The sequence below is a fragment of the Arvicanthis niloticus genome, chromosome 20 (assembly GCF_011762505.2).
Source record: "Arvicanthis niloticus isolate mArvNil1 chromosome 20, mArvNil1.pat.X, whole genome shotgun sequence".
Lineage (NCBI taxonomy): Eukaryota > Metazoa > Chordata > Mammalia > Rodentia > Muridae > Arvicanthis > Arvicanthis niloticus.
The window spans coordinates 48,262,182-48,286,051 of record NC_047677.1 but is presented as its reverse complement, the minus strand read 5'-3'; the positions used below and the strand labels follow the sequence as shown (position 1 = coordinate 48,286,051).

General features: G+C 49.3%; 1 protein-coding gene and 1 long non-coding RNA gene across 6 annotated transcripts; one reads left to right on the top strand and one right to left on the bottom strand.

Moving 5' to 3' along the window:
• Positions 1 to 7,942: 7,942 nt before the first annotated feature.
• On the bottom strand, positions 7,943 to 14,876 carry LOC143435195 (uncharacterized). Its single transcript, XR_013105268.1, has 2 exons — positions 14,752 to 14,876; positions 7,943 to 14,641 (listed from the first exon to the last, which is right to left on the bottom strand). It is a non-coding gene; the product is annotated as an uncharacterized LOC143435195 (long non-coding RNA).
• On the top strand, positions 14,766 to 19,904 carry LOC117724484 (H-2 class I histocompatibility antigen, L-D alpha chain-like). 5 transcript variants are annotated; one of them, XM_076916600.1, is made up of 8 exons: positions 14,766 to 14,976; positions 15,179 to 15,448; positions 15,693 to 15,968; positions 18,378 to 18,653; positions 18,781 to 18,909; positions 19,089 to 19,121; positions 19,302 to 19,349; positions 19,484 to 19,904. In XM_076916600.1, exons 1-8 carry the CDS (start codon positions 14,781 to 14,783, stop codon positions 19,486 to 19,488), a joined length of 1,233 nt encoding a protein of 410 aa, XP_076772715.1. In that variant the 5' UTR covers positions 14,766 to 14,780; the 3' UTR covers positions 19,489 to 19,904. The 5 variants fall into 5 exon arrangements, with proteins under 5 accessions (XP_076772715.1, XP_076772714.1, XP_034380231.2 ...); XM_076916599.1 differs by having other exon boundaries at positions 19,074 to 19,121; XM_034524340.2 differs by lacking the exon at positions 15,693 to 15,968 and having other exon boundaries at positions 19,074 to 19,121.
• Positions 19,905 to 23,870: the final 3,966 nt, after the last annotated feature.

The window sequence follows — 23,870 nt, the reverse complement described above, 5'->3', positions numbered from 1 at the left end:
CTTTTGCATTTGGGACATAGATGTTCAGAATTGAGAGTTCATCTTGGTACATTTTTCCTTTGATGAATATGAAGTGTCTTTTTTATTACTTTTGGTTGAAAATCGATTTTATTTGATATTAGAATCACTATTCCAGCTTGTTTCTTGGGACTATTTGCTTGGAAGATTGTTTTCCATCCTTTTACTCTGAGGTAGTGTCTGTCTTTTTCACACAGGTGTGTTTTCCTGTATGCAGCAAAATACTGGGTCCTGTTTATGTATCCAGTCTGATAGTCTATGTCTTTTTATTGGAGAATTGAGTCCATTGATATTAAGAGATATTAAGGAAAAATGAATGTTGCTTCCTGTTATTTTGTTAATAGAGGTGGAATTATGTTTGTGTAGCTATCTTCTTTTGGGGTTGTTGGAAGATTACTTTCTTGCTTTTTCTAGGTTGTAGTTTCCCTCCTTGTGTTGGAGTTTTCCATCAATTATCCTTTGAAGTGCTGGATTTGTGGGAAGATATTGTGTAAATTCGGTTTTGTCATGGAATATCTTGGTTTCTCCATCAATAGTGATTGAGAGTTTTGCTGGGTATAGTAGTCTGGGCTGGCATTTGTGTTCTCTTAGGGTCTGTATGATATCAGTCCAGGATCTTCTGGCTTTTATGGTCTCTGGTGAGAAGTCTGGTGTAATTCTTATTGGTCTGCCCTTATACGTTACTTTACCTTTTTCCCTTACTGCTTTTCGTATTTTTTTTTGTTTTGTACATTTGATGTTTTGATTATTATGTGACGGGAGGTGTACTTTTCTGGTCTAAACTATTTGGAGTTCTGTAGGCTTCTTGTATATTTATGGACATCTCTTTCTGTAGGTTAGGAAAGTTTTCCTCTATAATTTTGTTGACGATATTTACTGGCCCTTTAAGTTGGGAATCTTCACCCTCATCTATACCTATTATCCTTAGGTTTCGCCTTCTCATTGTGTCCTGGATTTCCTGGATGTTTTTGGGTTAGTAGCTTTTTGTATTTTGCATTTTCTTTGATAGTTGTGTCAATGTTTTCCATGGTATCTTCTGCACATGAGATTCTCTCTTCTATCTCTTGTATTCTTTTGATGATGATAGTCTATTATTCCTGATCTTTTTCCTAGGTTTTCTATCTCCAGGGTATTCTCACTTTGTGATTTCCTTATTGTTTCTACTTCCATTTTTAGATCCTTGATGGTTTTGTTTAATTCCTTCACCTGTTTGGTTGTGTTTTGTGCACTTCTTTAAGGGATTTTTATGTTTCCTCTTTAAGGGCTTCTACCTGTTTACCTGTGTTCTCCTCAAATTCTTTGAAAGTATTATTTATGTCCTTCTTAAAGTCCTCTATCATCGTCATGAGAAGTGATTTTAATCCTGAATCCTGCTTTTTTGGTGTGATGGGCTGTCCAGGGCTAGCTATGATGGGAGAACTGGGTTCTGATGATGCCATGTGTTCCGCGCCCCTCCGTGTCCCCTTCGCCCGTGGAAGAGAGACACGTGAGGCAGTGTTCGGGTAGTTGCCACAGCGAGACTTTATTCTTGTATAAGCAGAAGCGGAAAGACAGAAAGACTGGAAGAGGCACTGCTTATATACACCCTAGAGTGACGTGTTCACTTCTGATTGGCTGTTCACTCATTACCCATAATACACCCCAGGATGGACAGTGACTTTGGCCCACTTTCTGCCTTTGCACCTGCGCAGTCAGTTGTTTACTAGTGGGAGGACAGGATGCCCTCGCCATCTTGTAATGGCGAATGCTGACACGCTCACTGCGGCTCCCAACAGCCATGTAACTTCGGATTCTGTTGCTTACGTTCTTGTGCTTGCCTTTCACCATCTGGTTAACTCTAGTGCTACCTGCTACTCTGTGTCTCTGACTGGAGCCTGCCTTTCCAGTTATCTTGTGTCTGAACTCCTCAGGGTCCAGATGTCTCTGTGATCTTGTAATCCTGAGCTCCAGCTGCTCTGAGTACAGTGGTACCTCTAGGATGCCTCAGGATATGGTGTTTCCACGGTAGCAGACCAGCTAGGTATCCACTGCTCTGAGTGCAGTGTCTCCTCTAGGATGTCTCAGGATATGGGTGCCTGCTGCTCTGAGTTCAGTGTCTCCTCAAGGATGTCTCGGGATATGTTGTCCACTGCTCTGGGTTCAGTTGCTCCCCTAGGATGTCTCAGGGTTTGGTGTCTGTCGCTCTGAGTTCAGTAGTCCCTCTAGGATGGCTCGGAATATGGTCTCCACACGGGAGCAGACCAGCTGGGTGTCTGCTCCAGGCACTAGGCCCAGGAGAGGGGGTTCACTCACTTTCTAATGTGGCTGTGGACTTGAGGCTGGGGCACTGCTGGGGCTCTGAAGGTAAAGAGCAAGCTCCATGTCCTGGTACCTTGTCTCCTTAAGCTGGATTTCTTGTATGAGGGTCTGTGTCTCCCAGGCATCCTGCCCTGCTAAGTGGGGGCCTGCTAGAGCCCACCCAAGGGCGAGTACGTTCTCTCTCTCTCTCTCTCTCTCTCTCTCTCTCTCTCTCTCTCTCTCTAGCAGAAGACTTGAGTTTGGTTCATAGCATACATGTGGCAGTTCACAACCATCTGTAATTCCAGTTCCAGAGGAGAGATCACCTTCTTAGGGCCTCCATGGGCACTCCACACACATGGTGCACAGACATGGGATCCCTGGAGGGGCGGCAGAAGGAGGTGAAAGTACAGAGTGCATCCCAGCCGCTGCCTGCACTGCTCCACCCGGAACTGGGGACCAGTGCTCTGCAGACCTTGAATGCACTTCAGGGTCAGGCATTGCTAAGGCACCGTGTGGGCCCCGCCTGGTCTGGCCTGACAGAGGCTGGAACTTGTGTTGCTGGTTTGAAATTTCAGATCCACACAACAACAGTTGTACCACCAGCCTCAGCACTAAGTGTTGTAAGGGAGGCCATGTGGGTGGGCGTGGCTCAGAAGGGGTAGGTGGGATTACTCTGGGTCACAGGAAAATGGATGTCTTCAGAAAGACGTGCCCCAGAGTGCAGGCTTCCATGGGGAAGAGCACTGCCCCTGCTCAAATGTCCGAGCAAAAGTCTCACCTTCAGTGCCCCTGGCTGCACCTCTCTCTATGCCTCCTTGGGTTAGCAAAGAGGAGGATGGTCTCTGCACAGAAGAGCTTTCCCACAGTCGGGGTCTCTCCTCAGGCTGAACTGCCTTTACCTACGGCCAAATGCCTCAGTCTCCGTTTCATTCTTTGTTTTAATTTTCAGAATATTTTACTGTATGTGTACAAGTTTTGACAGCATCTGTCTAAGTGTACTAAATGTGCATTGCCTGTGGGGGCCAGCAGAGGGCACTAGAGGGCACCCGTGGAGCGGGTTACAGATGGCTGTGAGCCACCTGACTCAGTGCTGTGCATCACAGCTGGGTTTTCTGCAAGTGCTCTCGCCGCTTAGCGCTCCATTCCTGAGATCCTCTTTCTGAAGAGATCTGGCCGCCACATCCTGGTGGGAGGGATGGATGTTCACAGGAAAAGCCAGAAGACTTAGCCTTGCTAGGTTTCCCCACTGAAGACAACTACCATTGGAGTTCCCTTTGCCCGGTCATGTGTGCTGGATAGTTTTATGTCAGCTTGACACAAGCTAAGCCCATCACAGGAGGGAGCCTGTTGGGAGCCGCAGTGATTCGCCATTCCAAAATGGCGCGGGCATCCTGTCCTCCCACTAGTAAACAACTGACTGCACAGGTGCAAAAGGCAGAAAGCGCGCCAAAGTCACTGCCCATCCCGGGGCGTAATATGGGGTGATGAGTGAACAGACAATCAGAAGTGAACACGCCACTCTAGGGTATATATAGCAGTGCCTTTCCCGGGCTTGGGGTCTTTCCGCTTCTGCTTATACAAGAAGTAAAGCCTCGTTGTAGTAACCACCCGAATATTGCCTCACGTGTCCTTATTCGTGGGCGAAAGGGGACACGGGAGGTGCGCGGAACAGGAGCCTCAATTAAGAAAATTCCTCCATAGGATGGGCTGCAGGCAAGCCTGTAAGGCATTTTGTCAATTAGTGAGTGATGGAGAAGGGCCCAGCCCTACTCCCTGGGCTGGTGGTCCTGGGTTCTGTAAGAAAGCAGGACTGAGCACATTCTTGAAAAAGGGGAGGGAGGATGGGGAAAGGAATGTGTGGCAGGGGTGGGGATTAAAAGGAGCCGGGGTGGAGGCTGCAAAGTGAATAATGGAAAAAATGAAAGGCTGATTTCTGGGTGTGGTGGTACATGCCTTTAATACCAGTACTTGGGAGGCAGAGGTAGGCAGATCTCTATGAGTTCAAACCCAGCCTGGTCTGCCAGGGATGTCAGAGAAACCCAATCCTGTGTTGACAAATCACAATGGTGGGGATTGGGGGTTGGGGGAGAAGGCTGAGCAAGCCAGGAAGAACGGGTCTTCCATGGCCTTTGCATCAACTCCTGCCTCTGGGTTCCTGCCATGTTTGACTTCCTGTCCTGACTTCCCTCAATGATGAACAGTGATGTGGAAGTGTGAGCCCAATAAACTCTCTCTGCCCCAAGATTCCTTGGTCATGGTGTTTACCACAGCAATAGAAATTTCAACGGAGACATGTCACTGTGAGGTTGGTTCTCACACAGTACAGTCTCCATGAAAGCCCTAGAGAGTGAAGGCAACCCCTTCACCCTTCCAAAACACCAATACAGCTGCTGCCCTCTTCCAGCCATCTCTAGAAATGTTCTTGCAGGTGGCGGCTGCAGTAGGAGCTAAGGATCCCAAGATCTATCTAAAAAAGAACCAGGTGCTGGGGCTGGAGAGATGGCTCAGTAGTTAGGAGCACTGGCAGCTCTTGCAGAGGACTTGAGTTTGGTTCATAGCACACACGTGGCAGCTCACAACCATCTGTAATTCCAGTTCCAGGGGAGGATCTGTCGCCTTCTTAGAGCCTCCATGGGCAGTCCACACACGTGGTGCACAGACATGTATACAGACAAAATGCTCACACATAAAGTAAGATTTAACGTCTCAAAAAAAAAGAGAGAGAGAGATTCAGATAGTGTTTTCTGTGGGTAATGTTGCTCTGTGGATACTATATGCATATGGTGCACAGATGTGTGTGCAAGCAAAACAGACATATACATAGGAATAAATCAGAGGTTGGAGAGATGGCTCAGAGGTTAAGAGCACTGGCTGATCTTCAGAGGTCCTGAGTTCAATTCCCAGCACCCACACCGCAGCTCACAACTGTCTGCAACTCCAGTTCCAGAGATTCCAACACTCTCACACAGACATACATGTAGGCAAAACACCAATGCACATAAAATGAAAATAATTAAAAAATATATTTATTGGGCTGGGGAGATGGCTCAGTGTGGTGGATAGCCCTAGCCTCTTGTTGTCATGGTAATTCCACTCCTGGGAGGGGCCACTAAGGAGGAGTAAATCTTGTGAATCTTCTGTCCAATCGAATTTGTTAAATAAAGGCTACAGCCTGTGATTGGGCAGTAGAAGAGGAGTGGGAGGAGCCAGAGGCAGGGGAAGAGGATAAGAGTGAGAAGAGCCGTTGGAGTGAGAGGGCAGTTGGTGGAAGCAGAGAAGCTGGGGAAGACCTTGACCTAGGAAACCGCAAGTTGTTAAGAGCTCTCATAGCCGGGGAATAGTGTAGTTTAATGGTAAATCTGCCCAATCTAGGCATGCAGCATTCATTTGATATTTATTGACTTGTGTCTTTATTCTACGGACTCCCTATGGGCAAGAGATTTACCGCAACAAATTGGTGCCCAACTTATTATTTAGAACCCAACTAACTTGAGATGAAACTGTATTGAAAGCTGAATGGGTCTGAGGATCTACAAAGAACAAAAAGTTACAAAGTACAAAAACTTCCCCAACAGCCAAAGGTCAGGAGCAGCACTCAGCTTACAGCTGGGCTTGCTCACTGCCCTGTGAAAACTGAAAGAAGGGTCTTCCGAGAATTCAAAAGTGAAACAAAAGTGATTGCAACGAGACCAGTAGGTCATAGTAAAGAGAATTAAAAAAAAAAGGTGAATAGAAATGGATAAATAGATGAAAAAGACTTTAAAGATGCAAGTAGTAAATTGCAGGCTGCTCTAAGTTAAGAGAGCCAAACAGAAAAATAAATAAAAGTTATAGTAACAAGAATGGAGTGCCGGGCGGTGGTGGTGCACGCCTTTAATCCCAGCACTTGGGAGGCAGAGGCAGGCAGATTTCTGAGTTCGAGGCCAGCCTGGTCTACAGAGTGAGTTAGGACAGCCAGGGCTACACAGAGAAACCCTGTCTCGAAAAAAACCAAAAAAAAAAAAAAAAAAAAAAAAATGGAGCAAGAAATAAGTGAATAGAAACAGATAAATAGATGAAAAAGGCTTTAAAGATGCGAGGAGTAAATTGCAGGCTGCTCTGAGTCAAGAGAGCCAAACAGATAAATAGAAAGGTTATAGTAATGAATTGTAAGGAGGGACTGGTGATTCTAGAACACAACTGCCTGCGAGGTAGTTTTCAGGTAGAAACAGTGAATTGAGGGCTCCAGACCAGATAATTTTTCAATATAAAAAAAACATATTTTGATACTTAAAGATGTCAAAAACAATAGATATCTTTTGGGCTTTATATGATGATATTTCAAATGGTTTGACAGGAATCAACTTAGGGAGAATCCAGTGTCGTGTGTGTGTGTGTGTGTGTGTGTGTGTGTGTGTGTGTGTTCGCGCGCTCGCTCTTGTCTCTGCTCTTCAGAACAGTCCTGAGCTGTCTTGTGCTCACAATGACCTGGGGAACATGCTCAGAGCCCCGGGCCACTGGGAAGAATCTAAGCCATGTTATCTGACAGGAACTGAAATGCAAGCAAGTTTTGCAGTATGTTGGGGTCCACACTAGCCCCACGTTGGGGCGGCCAAAAACGTTGCAGCTCAGGCAAAATGTTGAGGCCCGGGCCGACCCACGTTTGGGCGGCCACTGTATCCAGGCCCAAGCTGCCGCTCCAGTCCGCAGGTCGGGGTTCAGCAAGAGTGAGGGTGAGGGCAGATTCTACCTAATGTCTGATGTGTCTGATTCTCTGATCTCAGTCTGAATCTGATCTGTTCTGTCTCTGCCTTTTATATGTCTCACTTCTAAGCCACGCCTCTAAGTTACACCTTTAATCATGCCCTTAGGTCTTGTCTCTAACTCTGATCTCTATACTTCTAAGTCATACTCTTAAGTCACACACCTTTAATCTCACACACCTTTACTCTCACACACCCAAGGTATCTAAACCAAGATTATCAGAGTGTGCTCAGCTGTTGTAGGCTATTGTAATCCAAGTCTCATGTCAGGGTATATGGCTCAAGATGGCTGCAAAGCTGATAGCTGCTTTCTGCTAAAAGTCGGCCCCCAACAGCAGTAGTTTGTCATCATGGCAGCTGGGTTTTCAATGCTTTGCCACTCTATCTATCTATCTATCTATCTATGGTTCTGCGTACCTCCAGTTGTCCTGGAACTCTCTGTGTAGACCCAGGTGACCTAGAACTCCAAAGATCTGCTGCTTCTGTCCCCACCCCACCCTAGTGCTGAGATTAAAGGCATAGGCACCACACCAAGGTTTTAATAACACCTTGACCGGCTTTAATGATAAATTCTTTAAAGGTTGTCATTGCTGACCTACAATTTCCCAAATGGCTTGTAACAATTTCGTGGTGTCATGAAAGAGGTACGCTTTTTGACAGCAGTGTGGTTCCCTGTTTTCCTGGCTTGTTAAAATCGAGTGGGTGTACTCATAGTACCAAGTTCCACAGTCCAGGAGAGAGCCGCCTGCAGGCCATGTGTGGAACTGCAACCACACATCCTGATCAGTGTTGCAGCCTACCCTGAGCTTTGAGGGTAACAACAGCAGTGAAGCAGGGAAGCCAGGTCAGCTCGCGTCTAAAGCGCCATCTTCCCAGAGCTTGCAGCTTTTTTGGACAGCAGAGAAATTGAGACATCCCCCAGGAGGTGAGGGGGGAGGCTGGACTCAGGATGTAAACAAGCACATTTCTGAGAAAGTGAAACTGGCTCGATCCACAAGCATCGCCTCCCAGAGTCACCTCTGGAGGACTCAGAGCAACCCAGCAGCCCAGCGGCCCAGAGGAGGTTCTCAGAGTTCCCGGGTCCCAGCTGTCATGAGTCTTCACCCGGGTTGTGTGAGCTGCCTTTGAGTCACCCCTTACTCCTGTAAGTAACTGTCTTAGGGTTTTACTGCTGTGAGCAGACACCATGACCAAGGAAACTCTTATAAGGACAACATTTAATTGGGGCTGGCTTACAGGTTCAGAGGTTCAGTCCATTATCATCAAGGCGGGAGCATGGCAGCATCCAGGCAGATATGGCACTGGAGGAGCAGAGAGTTCTTGTTCCTCTTCTTCTTCTCCTTCTCCTCCTCCTCCTCCTCCTCCCCCTCCCCCTCTTCTTCTTCTTCTTCTTCTTCTTCTTCTTCTTCTTCTTCTTCTTCTTCTTCTTCTTCTTCTTCTTCTTCTTCTTCTTTATTTATTTTATACATAGGAGTACACACCAGAAGAGGGCATCAGATCTCATTAGAGATGGTTGTGAGCCACCATGTGGTTGCTGGGAATTGAACTCAGGTCCTATGGAAGAGCAGTCTGTGCTCTTAACCTCTGAGACATCTCTCCAGCCCTGAGTTTTACATCTTCATTTGAAGGCCACTAAGAGAAGACCTAGTATGGTTAGGAGGAGGGTCTCATTGCCATCCCCAAGTGACACACTTCCTCCAACAAAGCCACACCCACTTCAACAAGGCTGCACCTCCTAATAGTGCCACCTCCTGGGCCAATCTTATTCAAACCACCACAATCACCTGTACTCGGGGTAACCCAGTAAAGTCTCACTGGCTCACCAAGGTGGTCTTTGGTGCCATTGTTACTTTTGCCTGCTGTGGGTTCATATTTTGGGGTGAGAGGAGGGTGTCAAGTCTACCAGGACAATCCTGTCACACAATGTGGGTGCACATTTGAATTTAGCAAGCTGTAAGCAGGGAAAACCGCAGGAGGGGCTGATGGGTTACAAGGGAGCTGTTCCTATCAGCCCACCTTTGCTGATGGTTACTCTGATGTGAAAACGCTCTAAAGGAGGTGCAGGATGCTCAGGGAACCTTACTGTACCACACCAGTGCCATCGAGACTCACCCTGCATCTGTAGATGCACACAGAAATCCCCTTCCACTTACAAGGATCCAGAGAACACCCCAGAAACAGTAGCTGTACTGCTTTAAACTTAAGTCTGGCTTTCCTGGTGCTTAGTGTAACCCGGCTTGTTGCCTGCAGACTGTGCAACTGGACAGACTATGATGAATGAATGAAGATGCCAGCCAGCATGTGGCAGACCCTCTGCATCCATTTATAAATATGCCACACCCTCTTTCTCAAGGTGCACTGGCTGGTTCTGTGTCAATTTATACAAGCCGGAGTTATCACAGAGAAAGGAGCTTCAGTTGAGAAAATGCCTCCATGAGATCCAGATGTAAGGTATTTTCACAAATAGTGATCAAGGGGGCTGGGGGGAGGGGGCATTGTGGGTGGTGCCATCCCTGGGCTGGTAGTCTATAAGAAAACAAGCTGAGCAAGGCATGGAAAGCAAGCCAGTAAGCAGCATCACTCCATGGCTTCTACATCAGCTCCTACTTCCTGACCTGCTTCAGTACCAGTCCTGACTTCCTTTGGTGATGAACAGCAATGTGGAAGTGTAAGTTGAATGAACCGTTTCCTCCCCAACTTGCCTCTTGGTTATGATGTTTTGTGTAGAAATAGAAATCCTGACTAAGACAAACCTAGTCAGGGCATGAGCCACAGCTTATGGCCTAGGCATGTGTTAATGAATAACTAGTCCCAGTGTCGTCATTCCGGGAGCAGATCTGGGAAAGGAAACTCATCACGGGCCCTTCTAAAGCCTCTGGGCATTTTTGGATGCCTTGAAAAGTTAGGAGATGACTTTGAAGTTCAAGAGATGGCGCCTCAGCAAAAGCCAGCTGCAGCTGGGAAGGACTTCCCACTCTAACCCATGGGACCGGAGCCAGGGAAAAGGGGGGTGAAAAAAAGCCACTAATCCCTGAACAGGAAAACCCACCAATCCCTGACCCACCCCAAACTGAGGACTTGAAATCCCATCAAGCCTTACTCTGGAAATCTTTGCCCTGAGAAGCCCTGCCCTCTCAGAAATCCTACATGAGACCCACCCTTTGTCCAGTTCCCTGCTGCCCACACCTGGGAGCAAAGGCCACGATCTCTGGTTTCGTCCCTCCACACCCTGGATCCTGCAATAAATCTCTTTCATGAGATTTGCTGCCTGGTGTGACTTTCTCTCTCTCTAATCAGAAGAAGACAAGAAGAAACACAGCAATGAAGAGAAGAAGGAAGATGTGGACTGAGGCACCTTAGATCCTGCGCTCAGCTGGGGAGACTCTCCCCTGAGAGCTGCAATGCCTCTGCTGAGGGGGCTTCCTCTCAGAGCTGTGTGGATACTGGGCCCCTGTGTCTCAGGATGCCCTTCCACAGGGACACTGTCCCACCTCAGAGCTGTGTGGTTCCTGGGCTTCCAAGTCCCAAGATCCCCTTCCATCTGAGCAGAAACACATCTACAGCACCTCCCCCAAACCCCAGCCAGAGCAGAGAAACATTGGGAACAGGTCTGGGAAAGAAAAAATGGACATAATATATTTACATAGTTATGTGTATCCCACTTCTCCCCGTGACGAAATGACATCACTGCCTCACACCAATTGTTCGGCCAGTATAATTTCTCCACAGGTATTTACTAAGCTTCACTCCCCCCTGGCTGCTTTAAGCAGGACTGTTCATGTACACTCCAGGCCTGGGACCATTTAACCCCCTAACTGCTGTCTCGTACATAAAGTCAATGCCTCAGGACCAGCTGATAGGGTTGAGTGGAGGGAACTCTCTCAAGCATGGCCAACAGCCCCACCATTTGTTAAGAAGCTGTAGCTGGTGCATTAAAATCCATTTTAACTCAGGCCTCTGAATATTTCATTACTTGGATGACCTGTTAGTATGACAAGCTAGAAGGCAAGATCACACCCTAACCTCAGAGAATCTTAAACAACAAGCCATAAAAGCCCTAACAGAAAGAGGCTTTATTATCCACAGTTAGATTGAACTAGTTCGCCGGGCGGTGGTGGCGCACGCCTTTAATCCCAGCACTTGGGAGGCAGAGGCAGGCGGATTTCTGAGTTCGAGGCCAGCCTGGTCTACCGAGTGAGTTCCAGGACAGCCAAGGCTATACAGAGAAACCCTGTCTCAAAAAAAAAAAAAAAGATTGAACTAGTTCAGGCTGCAGAGATGGCTCAGCAGTTAAGAGCACTGACTGCTCTTCCAGGGGTCCCGAGTTCAATTCCCAGCAACCACATGGGGGCTAAAAACCATATGTCATGGGATCCAATTCTCTATTCTGGTGTCTCTGAAGAGAGCTACAGTGTACTCATATACATAAAATAGAATAAATCTTTAAAAATGAAAGATTCAACTTATTGGTCCTATCACATTTCTAGAAAGACAAATCAGTGTACCCTCAGTCTGGCCAGCTACACCTGTCAGTGACTTCCCCAGTGCATTAACCCTAAATAACCCCTCAAAGCTTCATAGGCAATAATAATTGGTTTAGGTCTTGGCTCACCGTACCAATGAGGTAATCACACTTCTTACTTAAGGGTGACAAGGACCCCTTCTCTCTGCTCTCCCTGATGCCAGCAGCCAGAGGGATCCTTTGTTCTACTAAAGACCATGTTAGAAACACCTGGCTCGTTATGATCCACAACACCCAATCCAGGTTTTACATTCAGTTCTTCCCCACAGTGTTTGGAGCCTTACATCAACCTCAGGGGATGCTAGAATGGCTCCATGCTCCAACATGGGTTGCGCCTCAACTACTAACCGAGGTTTAATCTTTATCCACTGTTAGGACAGGAAGAGAGCATACCTTATAAATTGTAGGTAAAGAACCTGATTTCTGGGCTGGAGAGATGGCTCAGAGGTTAAGAGCACTGCTTGTTCTTCCAGAGGTCCTGAGTTCAATTCCCAGCAACCACATGGTGGCTCACAACCATCTATAATGAGATCTGGTGCCCTCTTCTGGTGTGTCTGAGGACAGCTACAGTGTACTCATCATATACATTAAAAAACAACTGATTTCTGTTTTCCCTTCCCCATCTCAGGCATCCAATGGCTCCTGAGAAACCACACCTCTTTTGCTAATAGCCTCATTGGCTTCCCAGGACAGACAGACAACCATTACCCTAAAGATAAATTCCTGCAGCAACACCAGTCTTTAGGTGGCTTCCTTCTCCACTGTTCTCTTGGTCTGCTATCCCAAGTCCCACAGCTTTTACAGATGGAGAGCCACAGGATGCTGTCTACACAGTATACCAAAGACACACGGGCTCTTGGTCACATTTTCCCCTCTTACAGATAAATCTCCCCAACTTAAAGAACTGTATTCCATCTTTCTGATCTTAACATATCTAAAAGAACCAGCTAAACTATATTCAGACAGCAGTTATACGGTCAACTTCCTCCCGTGGCTAGCCTGCTCCTATGTCAGACTTGGTGGGGACCCTTTTTCCCAACTATTAATTAAGATTTCAAAAATATTTTAAACTAGAACATATCCCATTTTTAGTCAGCCATGTGTGGTCACACTCATCCCTCACCAGAGCTGTCTCTGATGGCCACAGATCAGCTGGTAAGATTGTTACACCTGGGGCCTTCACTCTGTCACCCCTCACTGCTAAAGAACTCCCATCAGACAACCATATTAACCCAAAGGGGCTACAGCTCAAATTCCCCAATGCCCCCATAAAATACCTCAAGCACATCCTCAGAACTTGCTCCTCCTGTCCCTCCCTAATTCACACCCCTGCTACACAACAATTGGGCACCAACCCCAGAGGCCCTCAGGCTAATGCCCTCTTGCAAGAATGACGTCACCCACATCCCATCACTCCATACACACAAAAATTTGTATTTGTTACTGTTGATACCTATTCTCATTTAAAACCTAATTAATCACATGTTCTCCATCTTTGCTATTATGGGGGTCCCTCTCCATGTCAAAGCTGATACTGGACCTGCATTCATTCAACAGCCATCAATTCTACAATTTCTGCAAGTCTTGAAAAATTGTCCACCACACTGGTGTCCCTCACAACCCTCAGAACTAAACTGTCATTGAAAGAACAAATCAAATACTTTAGAAAATAATTAATGATACACAAGGCTTCCTACCACCAACTACCAAATTAAACCTGGGATTATTCACACTGAATGTGTTCAACATCTATGTTACCCAAGACAAACCTCCCACTGTCTGTCACTGGAGTCAACCACCACTATCCATCCTGGTCAGATGGAAGGACCCATTTGACAGGTGTTGGAGAGGGTCAGGTTACCTATTAACTACAAGAAGGGGATTTGTTTGTATCTTTCCAGAGGACCAACCTCACCCTGTCTGGGGGCCAGCCTGCAATATCTGATGAGACCCCTCCAGTCGGAAAGAGGTCACACCTGGGGATCACAGAGAAAACAAACAGGAGACCATGCAGGCACCTGAGGGCACACAACCAGATCACCTGGAAGGACACTCATGTCCTCACTGACACAGCTCGATGCAGCTGTTTCCACCCCCTCCCCCACCCCACACGAGGCTCCTTCTGTGTCATTCTCATGGCTGTTTTTACCCTCCTTAACACCATGCTGGAGCTACCCCCACTCCTGCTAACACTATGCTTTGCTTGTTAATGTCAGGGAACCATATCATGGGGAGAACCAGATAATCGGGACTGGAAACTGCTCACCAGCAGGATGTCAGAAACCCATTATGATTCCTACACACAAATGCCACTTCCAGTGCTGGTTCCTTTGCTTGCTTTCCTTGACAATCAGACACATCATGCCTTAAGGACGTTAACACCTATGGAGGATTTGCCTATTGGTCCTGTAAGTTAAAAATGGGGGTGCATGGGACACCCCACACTACAGATATACACCACCCTACCCTTCCTAATGTTAACCACGTTTAGATAAACACTGCAGAACACTGGGAGGAAACATGGAGAATGGGGTGATTTATGTTCCCTTTGATACCAAACCCTCTTCCCAGTGGACAGGGGGTCTACAGTGCAGAGACAATGACCCAGGTCCACACAGACAATCTCAGGACTGAGAATGAAGATCCTTGTAAATAAAATACATACATCTGGAGCTACACAGGCTTCATCTGGGAAGAAACAGGACGAATCTGTGTTTCAGCCCGAGTCTGAGAAGACAGATCCTGAGGGAAGAGGCAAAGTCCTCTTTACAGTCAGGCTTGGCAGTGTGAGCCGCCCACTGCAGGTGAACACAGAGCCTGGACTCTGTGGGGTCCGTGTGGGACTTGCAGCCCAGCGACTCCATTTAAGGAGAAGCATCTCTCCACTGCATCCCCGACCACTTGTACTGACATTGTATTCCCGGAAGTGGCTTTTCTTCTAGAAGACTCCAGGGTCTGATTTCTGAAGAGAAGGAAGAGGAAGGGTGGAGGAGAGGACACAGAGAATCTGGCCTGTGGGTTTCTCCTGGTGTCCAGACAGCTCCTGGGTCGGAACTCGGAGACACCATGACAAACAGCTCTGTCCACAGCACAGGGTTCAAAGTCTTAGTCTCCAGGCGGTGAGGTCAGGGGTGGGGAAGCCCAGGGCTGGGGATTCCCCATCTCCCCAGTTTCGCTTCTGCTCCTAACCTGGGCCAGGTCCTTCCGCCCGGACACTGATGACGCGCTGTCAGGTCTCACCCCCATTGGATGACGCGATCCCGGGGAACCAATCAGCGTCGCCGCGGGCACTGGTTATAAAGTCCACGCAGCCCGCGGGACTCAGACGCCCCGGATCGCAGACGGGGACGATGGCGCCGCGCACGCTGCTCCTGCTGCTGGCGGCCGCCCTGGCCCCGACCCAGACCCGCGCGGGTGAGTGCGGGGTCGGGAGGGAAACGGGCTCTGTGGGGAGGGGCGGGGGCGGCACCGGGAAGCCGCGTCCCCGCGTCGCCCACCGGACCCTCCGCCCCTTCTCCACCCGCGTCCCGATCCCCGCGCCCGGCTCCCCTCCCGGCCCGCGCACCCGCCCGGGGTCCCGGGAGGAGGTCGGGGTCTCACCGCGCGCCGCCCCCAGGCTCACACTCGATGCGGTATTTCGAGACCGCCGTGTCCCGGCCCGGCCTCGGGGAGCCCTGGTACATGGAAGTCGGCTACGTGGACGACACGGAGTTCGTGCGCTTCGACAGCGACGCGGAGAATCCGAGGATGGAGCCGCGCGCGCGGTGGATGGAGCAGGTGGGGCGGGAGTATTGGGAGCTGAACACACGGAACGCCAAGGGACATGAGCAGAGTTACCGAGTGAACCTGAGGACCGCGCTCCGCTACTACAACCAGAGCGAGGGCGGTGAGTGACCCCGGGTCGGAGGTCACGACCCCTCCACGTCCCGACACAGGGGCCGGAGACGCCCCGGGTCCCAAGTCCGAGGTTCGTGGGCAGAACCGACCCGGGACCGGTTTCCCTTTCAGTTTGAAGAAGTTCCCGGTGGGCGGGGCCGGGGCGGGCGGGCGGGGCCGGGGCGGGTGGGCGGGGCCGGGGCGGGCGGGCGGGGCCGGGGCGGGTGGGCGGGGCTGACCGCGGGGTCCCGCAGGCTCTCACACGTTCCAGCGCATGTACGGCTGTGACGTGGGGTCGGACGGGAGCCTCCTCCGCGGGTACACACAGTACGCCTACGACGGCCGCGATTACATCGCCCTGAACGATGACCTGGAAACGTGGACGGCGGCGGACACGGCGGCGCAGATCACCCGACGCAAGTGGGAGCAGGCTGGTGAAGCAGAGATATACAGGGCCTACCTGGAGGGCGAGTGCGTGGAGTGGCTCCTCAGACACCTGGACCGCGGGAAGGAGACGCTGCTGCGCACAGGTGCAGGGCCGCGGGCAGCTCCTCCCTCTGCCCTCGGGCTGGGGCTCAGTCCTGGGGAAGAAGAAACCCTCAGCTGGGGTGATGCCCCTGTCTCAGAGGGGAGAGAGTGTCCCTGGGTGTCCTGATCCTCATCACAATGACTGCACTGACTCTCCCAGGGCTCAGCCTTCTCCCTGCACAGTTCCCAGTCTGTCTCAGGAGGGAAGGAGAGAGTTTCCTGACTTAGTAACAGCAGCTTCTCCCTGCTGTCAGCCATGGCCTCTCCCAGGCCTGGTTCTCTGCCCACACCCACTGTCTGTGGACACTGACTCCTGTCATGCTGAGTGTGTCAGCACTTACACCTCAGGACCGGAAGTCTACACCTCAGGACCGGAAGTCTCTTTTACCCAGTGGGAGACATGGACTCCCCTACACTAGGCTGGTTCCCCCAGTTTCTAGAACTTTCGACATGAACACATTCTCACAGATCCCTATCTGTCTGTAGAGTTTTCATCTCTTTGACAACACAATTCTGTCTATTTCCACAGTGCTGAATGGTCACGTGAGCCTTTATGGGGTAACCTGGAGCAATGTAAACTGTGGGATCTCTTTTCTTGTTTCTGACCTCTTTCTGATTCCGCTTCCTCTCCCTCTCCCTCCCTCTCCCCTCCCCCTACCCCTCTTCTGCCCCCTACCCCTTCCCCTCCCCTCCCCCATCCCTCTCCCTCTCCCTTCCCCTCCCCCTCCCCCTCTCCCTCTTTCCCTCTTCCTCCCTCTCCCCCCTCCTCCCTCTCTCCCTCCGCCTCCCCCTCCCTTCTCCTTCCCCCTCCCTCTCCCTTCCCCTCCCCCTCTCCCTTCCCCTCCCCCTCTCCCTCCCCCTCTCCCTCTCCTCCCCCTCCAGCTCCCCCTCCCCTCTCTGCCTCTCCCTCACCCTCTCCCTACCCTCCCCATCCTTCTCCCCCTCTCCCTCTCTTCCCCCTACCTCTCGCTCTCCCTCTCTCCCTTCCCCTTCCCCCCTCCCTCTTCTTTCCCCTCTCCTTCCCCCCCCCTCTCCCTCTCTCCCTTCCCCTTCCCCCCTCCCTCTTCTTTCCCCTCTCCCTCCCCTCCCCCTCTCCCTCTCCCTCCCCCTCCCTCTTCCTTCCCCTCTCCCTCCCCTCCCCCTCTCCCTCTCTCCCTCCCCCTCCCCCTCTCCCTCCCCCTCCCTCTTCCTTCCTCTCTCCCTCCCTTCTCCCTCCCTCCCCCTCCCCTCTCCCTCCCTTCTCCCTCCCTCCCCCTCCCCTCCCCCTCCCTTCTATCCCCTGCCTCTGCCTTCCCCTCCCCCTCCTCTCCCCTCTCCCTCTCTCCCTCTTTCTCCCTCTCTCCATCTCCTCCTCCCCCTCCTACTCCCCCTCCCCACTCTGCTTCTCCCTCTCCCTCACCCTCTCTCCCTCTCCCTCACCCCTCTCCCTCCCTCTCTCCCCCTCACCTCCCCCTCACTATCCCTCCTCCCTTTCCCTCCCCCTCCCCCTCCCTCTCTCCCTCTTCTTCTGGCATTATTTTACTTCCAGTCAGTTTCTGTCTGCACTGGAGTGAACCTGTTTCTCCAGGCCCTTGTATTATCACTTGTATCAGTTTCCACAGACTGGATGATTACACAACTTAATTCAGGGTTCCAGCTAAAGGAGAGATTCTTGTGAGCTTAGACTGTTTCCTGTCAGAACTAAACATCCAGAAGCCTCCTGCTCTTCCTCTGCCCCCACAAGTTACAGTGTTTCCCTAATGAATCAGGAACTGGACTTTCTGAGAGACAGGGTCTTCTGCAATCCAGGGCTGGAGTGAGAGGGAAGATCCACACACCCTGTGAGCCTGCTGTGTTCCAGTGAGTGCTGCACTGGGGTCCACAGCACACTCCAGGGATCCTGTGTAACACACCTGTACCTCTCACCCCAGAGGCAGGGGCTGGGGGTCATTTTCTCTGGCTGAGTGTCAGAGGTTCACCACATTTCTGCTACACACTGTGTGATGGCTGTTCACTTAGACTGACGGTTATGCTGGTCAGCAAGATGACCGCAGTGGTTGAGTCTCAATGGTGGCTCCCTTTCAGGAGCATATGATTCTAATTTCTAATATAGATATGAAGACAAACACATATTAAATTACTTATTTTCCATTCCCTCTTCCATTCTGTGACTTCCTATCTCCTGCTATAGAACATCACATAAGGTCGGCCATGTTGACCCACTGGCTCATGTGGATTCCCTCTTAGCTTCTGAGTTTCCCAGGATAATGTGCAGTTCTGTGCTGAGGGGACCAGCTCTGCCTGTTGGTCACTAGTGCAATGACAGTTGAAGTGTCAGACACATAGTTCAGTGTCATCATTGATTTAGCTGAGTCTTATGTAGATTTCACTTTGTCTTGTTAATTGTGGGATTTCTTAAATCTTCCACACAGATCCCCCAAAGGCACATGTGACCCATCACCCCAGATCTGAAGGTGAAGTCACCCTGAGGTGCTGGGCCATGGCCTTCTACCCTGCTGACATCACCCTGACCTGGCAGTTGAATGGGGAGGACCTGACCCAGGATATGGAGCTTGTGGAGACCAGGCCTTCAGGGGATGGAACCTTCCAGAAGTGGGCATCTGTGGTGGTGCCTCTTGGGAAGGAGCAGAGTTACACCTGCCATGTGGAACATGAGGGGCTGTCTGAGCCCCTCACCCTGAGATGGGGTAAGGAGGGTGTAGGTGCAGAGCTGGGGTCAAGGAAAGCTGGAGGCTTCTGCAGACCCTGAGCTGGTCAGGGCTGAGAGCTGGGGTCATGACCCTCACCTTCATTTCCTGTATCTGTCCTTTCCAGAGCCTCCTCCATCCACTCCTTCATCCACTGACTCTAACATGGTGATCATTGCTGTTCTGGTTGTCCTTGGAGCTGTGGCCATCATTGGAGCTGTGGTGGCTTTTGTGATGAAAAGGAGGAGAAACACAGGTAGGAAAAGGCAGGGTTTGAGTTTTCTCTCAGCCTCCTTTAGAAGTGTGCTCTGCTCATTAATGGGAAACACATCCACACCCCCGCATTGCTGCTGTCTGCAACTGGGTCTGCTGTCAGTTCTGGAAACTTCTAGTGTCAGGATCTTCCTTGAACTCTCACAGCTTTTCTTCTCACAGGTGGAAAAGGAGGAGACTATGCTCCAGCTCCAGGTTAGTGTGGGGGACAGAATTATCCCTGAGGCCATTGGAGTGAAGCTGGGGATGATGGGAGCTCTGGGAATCCATAATAGCTCCTCCAGAGAAATCTTCTGTAGCTGTCACTTGTACCTTGATATGAATACATACACACACACACACAAATATATATACATTTGTTTTGTTTTACCCTAGGCAGGGACAGCTCCCAGAGCTCTGATATGTCTCTTCCAGCTTGTGAAGGTGACACTCTAGTGTTGATTGGGGAGAGGCAATGTGGACATGATTGGGTTTCAGGGACTTCCAGAATCCCCTGTGAGTGGTGGGTTGTTGGAATGTTGTCTTCACAGTGATGGTTCATGACTCTCATTCTCTAGCATGAAGACAGCAGCCTGGAGTGAACTGAGTGACAGCAGTGTGTTGAGGTCTCTCCTGTGACATCGCCCAGTTCTCTTTAGGCAACACTGTCTGATGTTCCCTGTGATCCTGTGGGCTCATGTGAAGAACTATGAAGCTCAGCCTGCCCCTGCACACCAGAACCCTGTCCCTGCACTGCCTGTGTTCCCTTCCACAGCCAACCTTACTGGTCCAGCCAAGCACTGGGAGACATCTGCATCCTGTCAGCTCCATGCTGCCCTGAGCTGCAGCTTCTCACTTCCACACTGAGAATAAGAATCTGAATGTGAATTTGATTGTTAACATCTTGACCTGAGGGTTGGCTGCTAGTTAATTTCATGAATTGAGAATACTTAAGAGATTTTTGAAGAAATAAATTGGCAGATGGAGAACCTTCCAGAATCTGTGTCACTATGCTGTGTCTATCTCTTGGGACAGGATGAGGTGCCCAGGTGTGCTCAGTCCATTGTTGTCTTTGATGGGGTCACTAATGGGCTGTGTCACCTCTGGTCTCTGCTCTCTCCATCACTATGAAGCACATGCTGAGAGTCTGTGATCACAAGGACACAGGGATGAGAGATGAACAGACAGATCACATCCTATACCCGAGACCCTGAGCCTGGTCCTGTTTCCAGGATTATGAGTCACTAGGTCTAAAGATCAGAGACCCCAGTGGGGATCCTTCAATGTCCTGGGTACACAAGATAAGTCACTACATTTCCTCCCATCCTTTTGTTTTAGCTACTAATGATGCAGTCTTGAAGCTGCCCTGGGCACTCCCTGTAGCCATGCTACTGTTGTGGTTTCTGCTTCTCCTTCTTTCCAGGGTTCCTAGGTATAGGATATGTTTTTCTGTTGAACTCTCAGGAGCAAATCCACAGCTGAGATTATTGGCTTCGATTTTCAAAACCTATTTTTAATAGGGGTTCTTAAATGTTTAACCTCTCTTCTAGTTCACTACCCACAGGAAAGTGGAAAAGAAAGGTTATTGGGATGGGGAAGCAGACCTGTTTAGAAATGGTTCTTTGGAGCAAATCCAGATTGTGTTGTCAGGATATCAGCAGTTCAGTTCACAAGAATCAGCAATGGCAGCTCGATCCAGAAGAAGCCAGGAGGCTCAGCTGTTTGCTGTTTAGAAGTAGTACCTTGGGGTGATTTCAATCTCCAACTGACAGGATACCAGCAGTCCAGGTCAGTAGTGTCTGGATAGCAAACAGGAATCATCAGCTGGGGCACAACCCAGCAGGAACTGTCAGGCCTCCATCAAATTGGCATGAGTCAGCAAGAATGACCAGGACCAGCAGGGATACCAGGAAAAGTTCTCTGCCATGACTCTCTCAACAAAGTGAAGATCAGTGAAGATGAAGACAGGAAACCAACGTAGCATTGCAAAGTCAGCTGTGCAAGCCTGCCATCACTGTCCATTGTGTCCTGTTATACTCCCTCCAAACATCACATGTCCTCACATAAGTCTTGCCTCAATAAAACACCACATGAGTTTGTCTGAGCAAAACTCCACTTGAGCCTGTATCAGATGACACATCCAGAAACTTCCACTTCACTCTGCCAATCAGCCCAAGTCTGCACAAGCAGCAAGAAACAGCCAGAACATCACCAGAAGAGTTTTGGTGCGTTTCTCTCTATGGAGTCAGGAGAAACAATGACCAATAAACAATGGTAAGGTTGACCAATACCATGCAGCCTCGTCTACTGTCTGCTGGGTTTTATTTATATTCCTTATAAACACCATGTGTCCTTTCATGTGTCTGCTTTAGCAAAACAGTTTTTTTCACCTGTGTCTGCTTATAAAACATCATTTGACATAACTGACTTTCTGAAGGAACCAGAAGTTTCCACTTTCAGAACAGGGATGCATCTCTCTCCTGTAACTTGGGTATTGTCCCCTGAACCCTTTATACTCCTGGACTATCTTATCTTTTAGCAGCTTGTGTTCTTGAGTTAATTCTCTGAAGTCTCTTAATCTCTCTTCCCAGCTCAGTGAACCTGTGGCTTGCAGCCCTGACATGGGCATGCAGGATGCAGTATTCAGCATAGTCTGCCTTAAAGTCCTGTTCATAAGCCTGTTGTTGCTCTGCATTGTGGATGGCTCTGTATTGCAGGAGACCAAAGTCCTACACAGAGGGCTGTGACCATTTAAATTAACTAATATTTATAGCACTAAAGATACTGGAGCATAATCCGAGGTAAAATCTGCCAGCTCAGCAAGAAAACATTATTTTTTTAAACTTTTTTTTTTTTGGTTTTTCGAGACAGGGTTTCTCTGTGTAGCCCTGCTGTCCTGGAACTCACTCTGTAGACCAGGCTGGCCTCGAACTCAGAAATCCGCCTGCCTCTGCCTCCCAAGTGCTGGGATTAAAGGCGTGCACCACCACCGCCTGGCTATGTTTTTAAACTTATATATCTTTTTTTTACAAGCCTGATTCTACAACTAAGCTGTCAGCTCTTCTGAAATCTCTTTCTATTCATGTCATTCTATCATGCTAGTCTACATTTCTCTTGAGCTCTAAACCCAAGAGGGCTCCTTAGCTCTCTTTCCTAGATATCTGTTTCATCTGGATCCTGCCAGATGCATCTCTATTGTTCCTGCAAGCCCAAAGAGGAAATCCCCATCACTTACCTGGTGATCCTTCCAGAGAGGCTCTTCCAAGCAGAGAAATATATATATGGAGAGAGAAAGAGAGAGAGAGAGAGAGAGAGAGAGAGAGAGAGAGAGAGAGAGAGAGAGAGAGAGAAAGAGAGCTGTCAATGAACCACATCACTGATCACTGTCATGAGATGTTCCTACTCAGGGATTGCTAGCTTTTTTTTTTTTCACCCCCTTTTCCCTGGCATTGGGCTCATGGGTTAGTGTGGGAAGTCCTTCTCAGATGCAGCTGGCTTTTTCTGAGCTGCCATTTCTGTGGGGCTGCTGGAGACAGGAAGAGCCTGGAGAGGTGATGCCACTGTGGACAGCTCCTGAGTGTTTCACCAAGGCTGCAGACTGAAGCAGGACAGAAGGTGTTGCCACCATGGACAGCTCCTGTGATGCCTGCAGGCTGAGGAGATGTAGTGGAGCCGCCATTTTAATGGGAGCCCCCATTTTGGACAGCTCCTGTGGGACATTTTACTGAGGTGGCCTGTAGGCTGGAGCAGGAAGGAAGGGCCTGCGGCCACTTTGACAGATTTAGTGTTAGGGACTACAATAACCCAGGATAAGCCCTTTCTCCCTAAGTTGTGTCTTGTCAGATATTCAGCCACAGTGATGGAAAAATGGAACTGTGTTGGTTACTTTTCTGTTGCTGTGATAAAACATAATCTCCAAGGAAACTTATAGCAGGTTTATCTGGGGTTTAGGATCCCAAAGAGTTTAGAGTCCATCAACATTATGACAGCAAACACCAGGCATGGCAGCAGGAACAGCTGAGAGCTCACACCTCCAACCATGCCTCCCAGTGACATACTTCCTCCAGCAAGGCCACACCTCCTAAGCTTCCCCTAACAGCACCAACTGGGAACCAAGTATTCAAATGACGGAGAATATGGGGGTCATCTTATTCAAAGGACCACAGTAACTCACACAGACAGTGACACCCAAACTCTCAGTGCAAATATGGGATCTTCCAGTTGTAGTGCCAGGGAAATGTTAACAATTCCCCAAAACCAGACAGGAACTGATCCGATGTAATCACAGTAGGGCCTTTTTATTTGAGCTAGCTCAGGCCAGTGCACCGTGCCTTGCAGGACATTTTTGGTGGTGAGGAGTCCCAAATATGTACCACGGCAAGGCTTTATAGTAAGCAGCAAGTGGTGGGTAAGTGTGCAAGCATCTAATTGGGAAGTTACTATGGCTTAAACATTATTAGCTGGTGCCAGGAGTCATATCATAAACTTAATTTTTGCTTCCCTCTGCACTGGTGACCATTAGTCAGGGGATTGGCTTGTAACCTGGGGGTGCAGTTTTGTTGTGGGAATAACATGTAGACACAGGTCTTGTTGGGGTAATAATCTGTAGACACTGGTCTTGTTGGGCATTAGCCTAGAGACCAGTGTTAGGCTCAGGTTTTGGAAACTAATGCTAGGTACAGGCCTCTTAGTTTGCCTGAGTTAAAGTTCTCTAAAATGGAGTCTGAATTAGAAAGGTTTGTTCTCTCACAGGTGGCAGCCAGCTGACACTGTCACATGTGGGATCTAGGCAAGAAAGCCTGGTTCTCCAGAGTCACCCAAGGGAATGCTGGTACCTATCTGTCAGGAAACACCTTTTCTAATGTCATGGTGGGCACCTCTTGTATGTGCCAAGTCCAGGAATGAAGAAACTTTCCAAAGGAAACATTCAAACCCAGTAGTCTCCAAGGAAAACATGGAGATGGC

Bases quoted from the DNA above. Each gene is read 5' to 3' on its own strand.
- LOC117724484 (XM_076916599.1), top strand. From the start codon at position 14,781: ATGACGCGCTGTCAGGTCTCACCCCCATTGGATGACGCGATCCCGGGG. The intron at 15,449-15,692 runs GTGAGTGACCCC...GGGGTCCCGCAG, and splicing joins CTACAACCAGAGCGAGGGCG to GCTCTCACACGTTCCAGCGC. The intron at 15,969-18,377 runs GTGCAGGGCCGC...TCTTCCACACAG, and splicing joins GGAGACGCTGCTGCGCACAG to ATCCCCCAAAGGCACATGTG.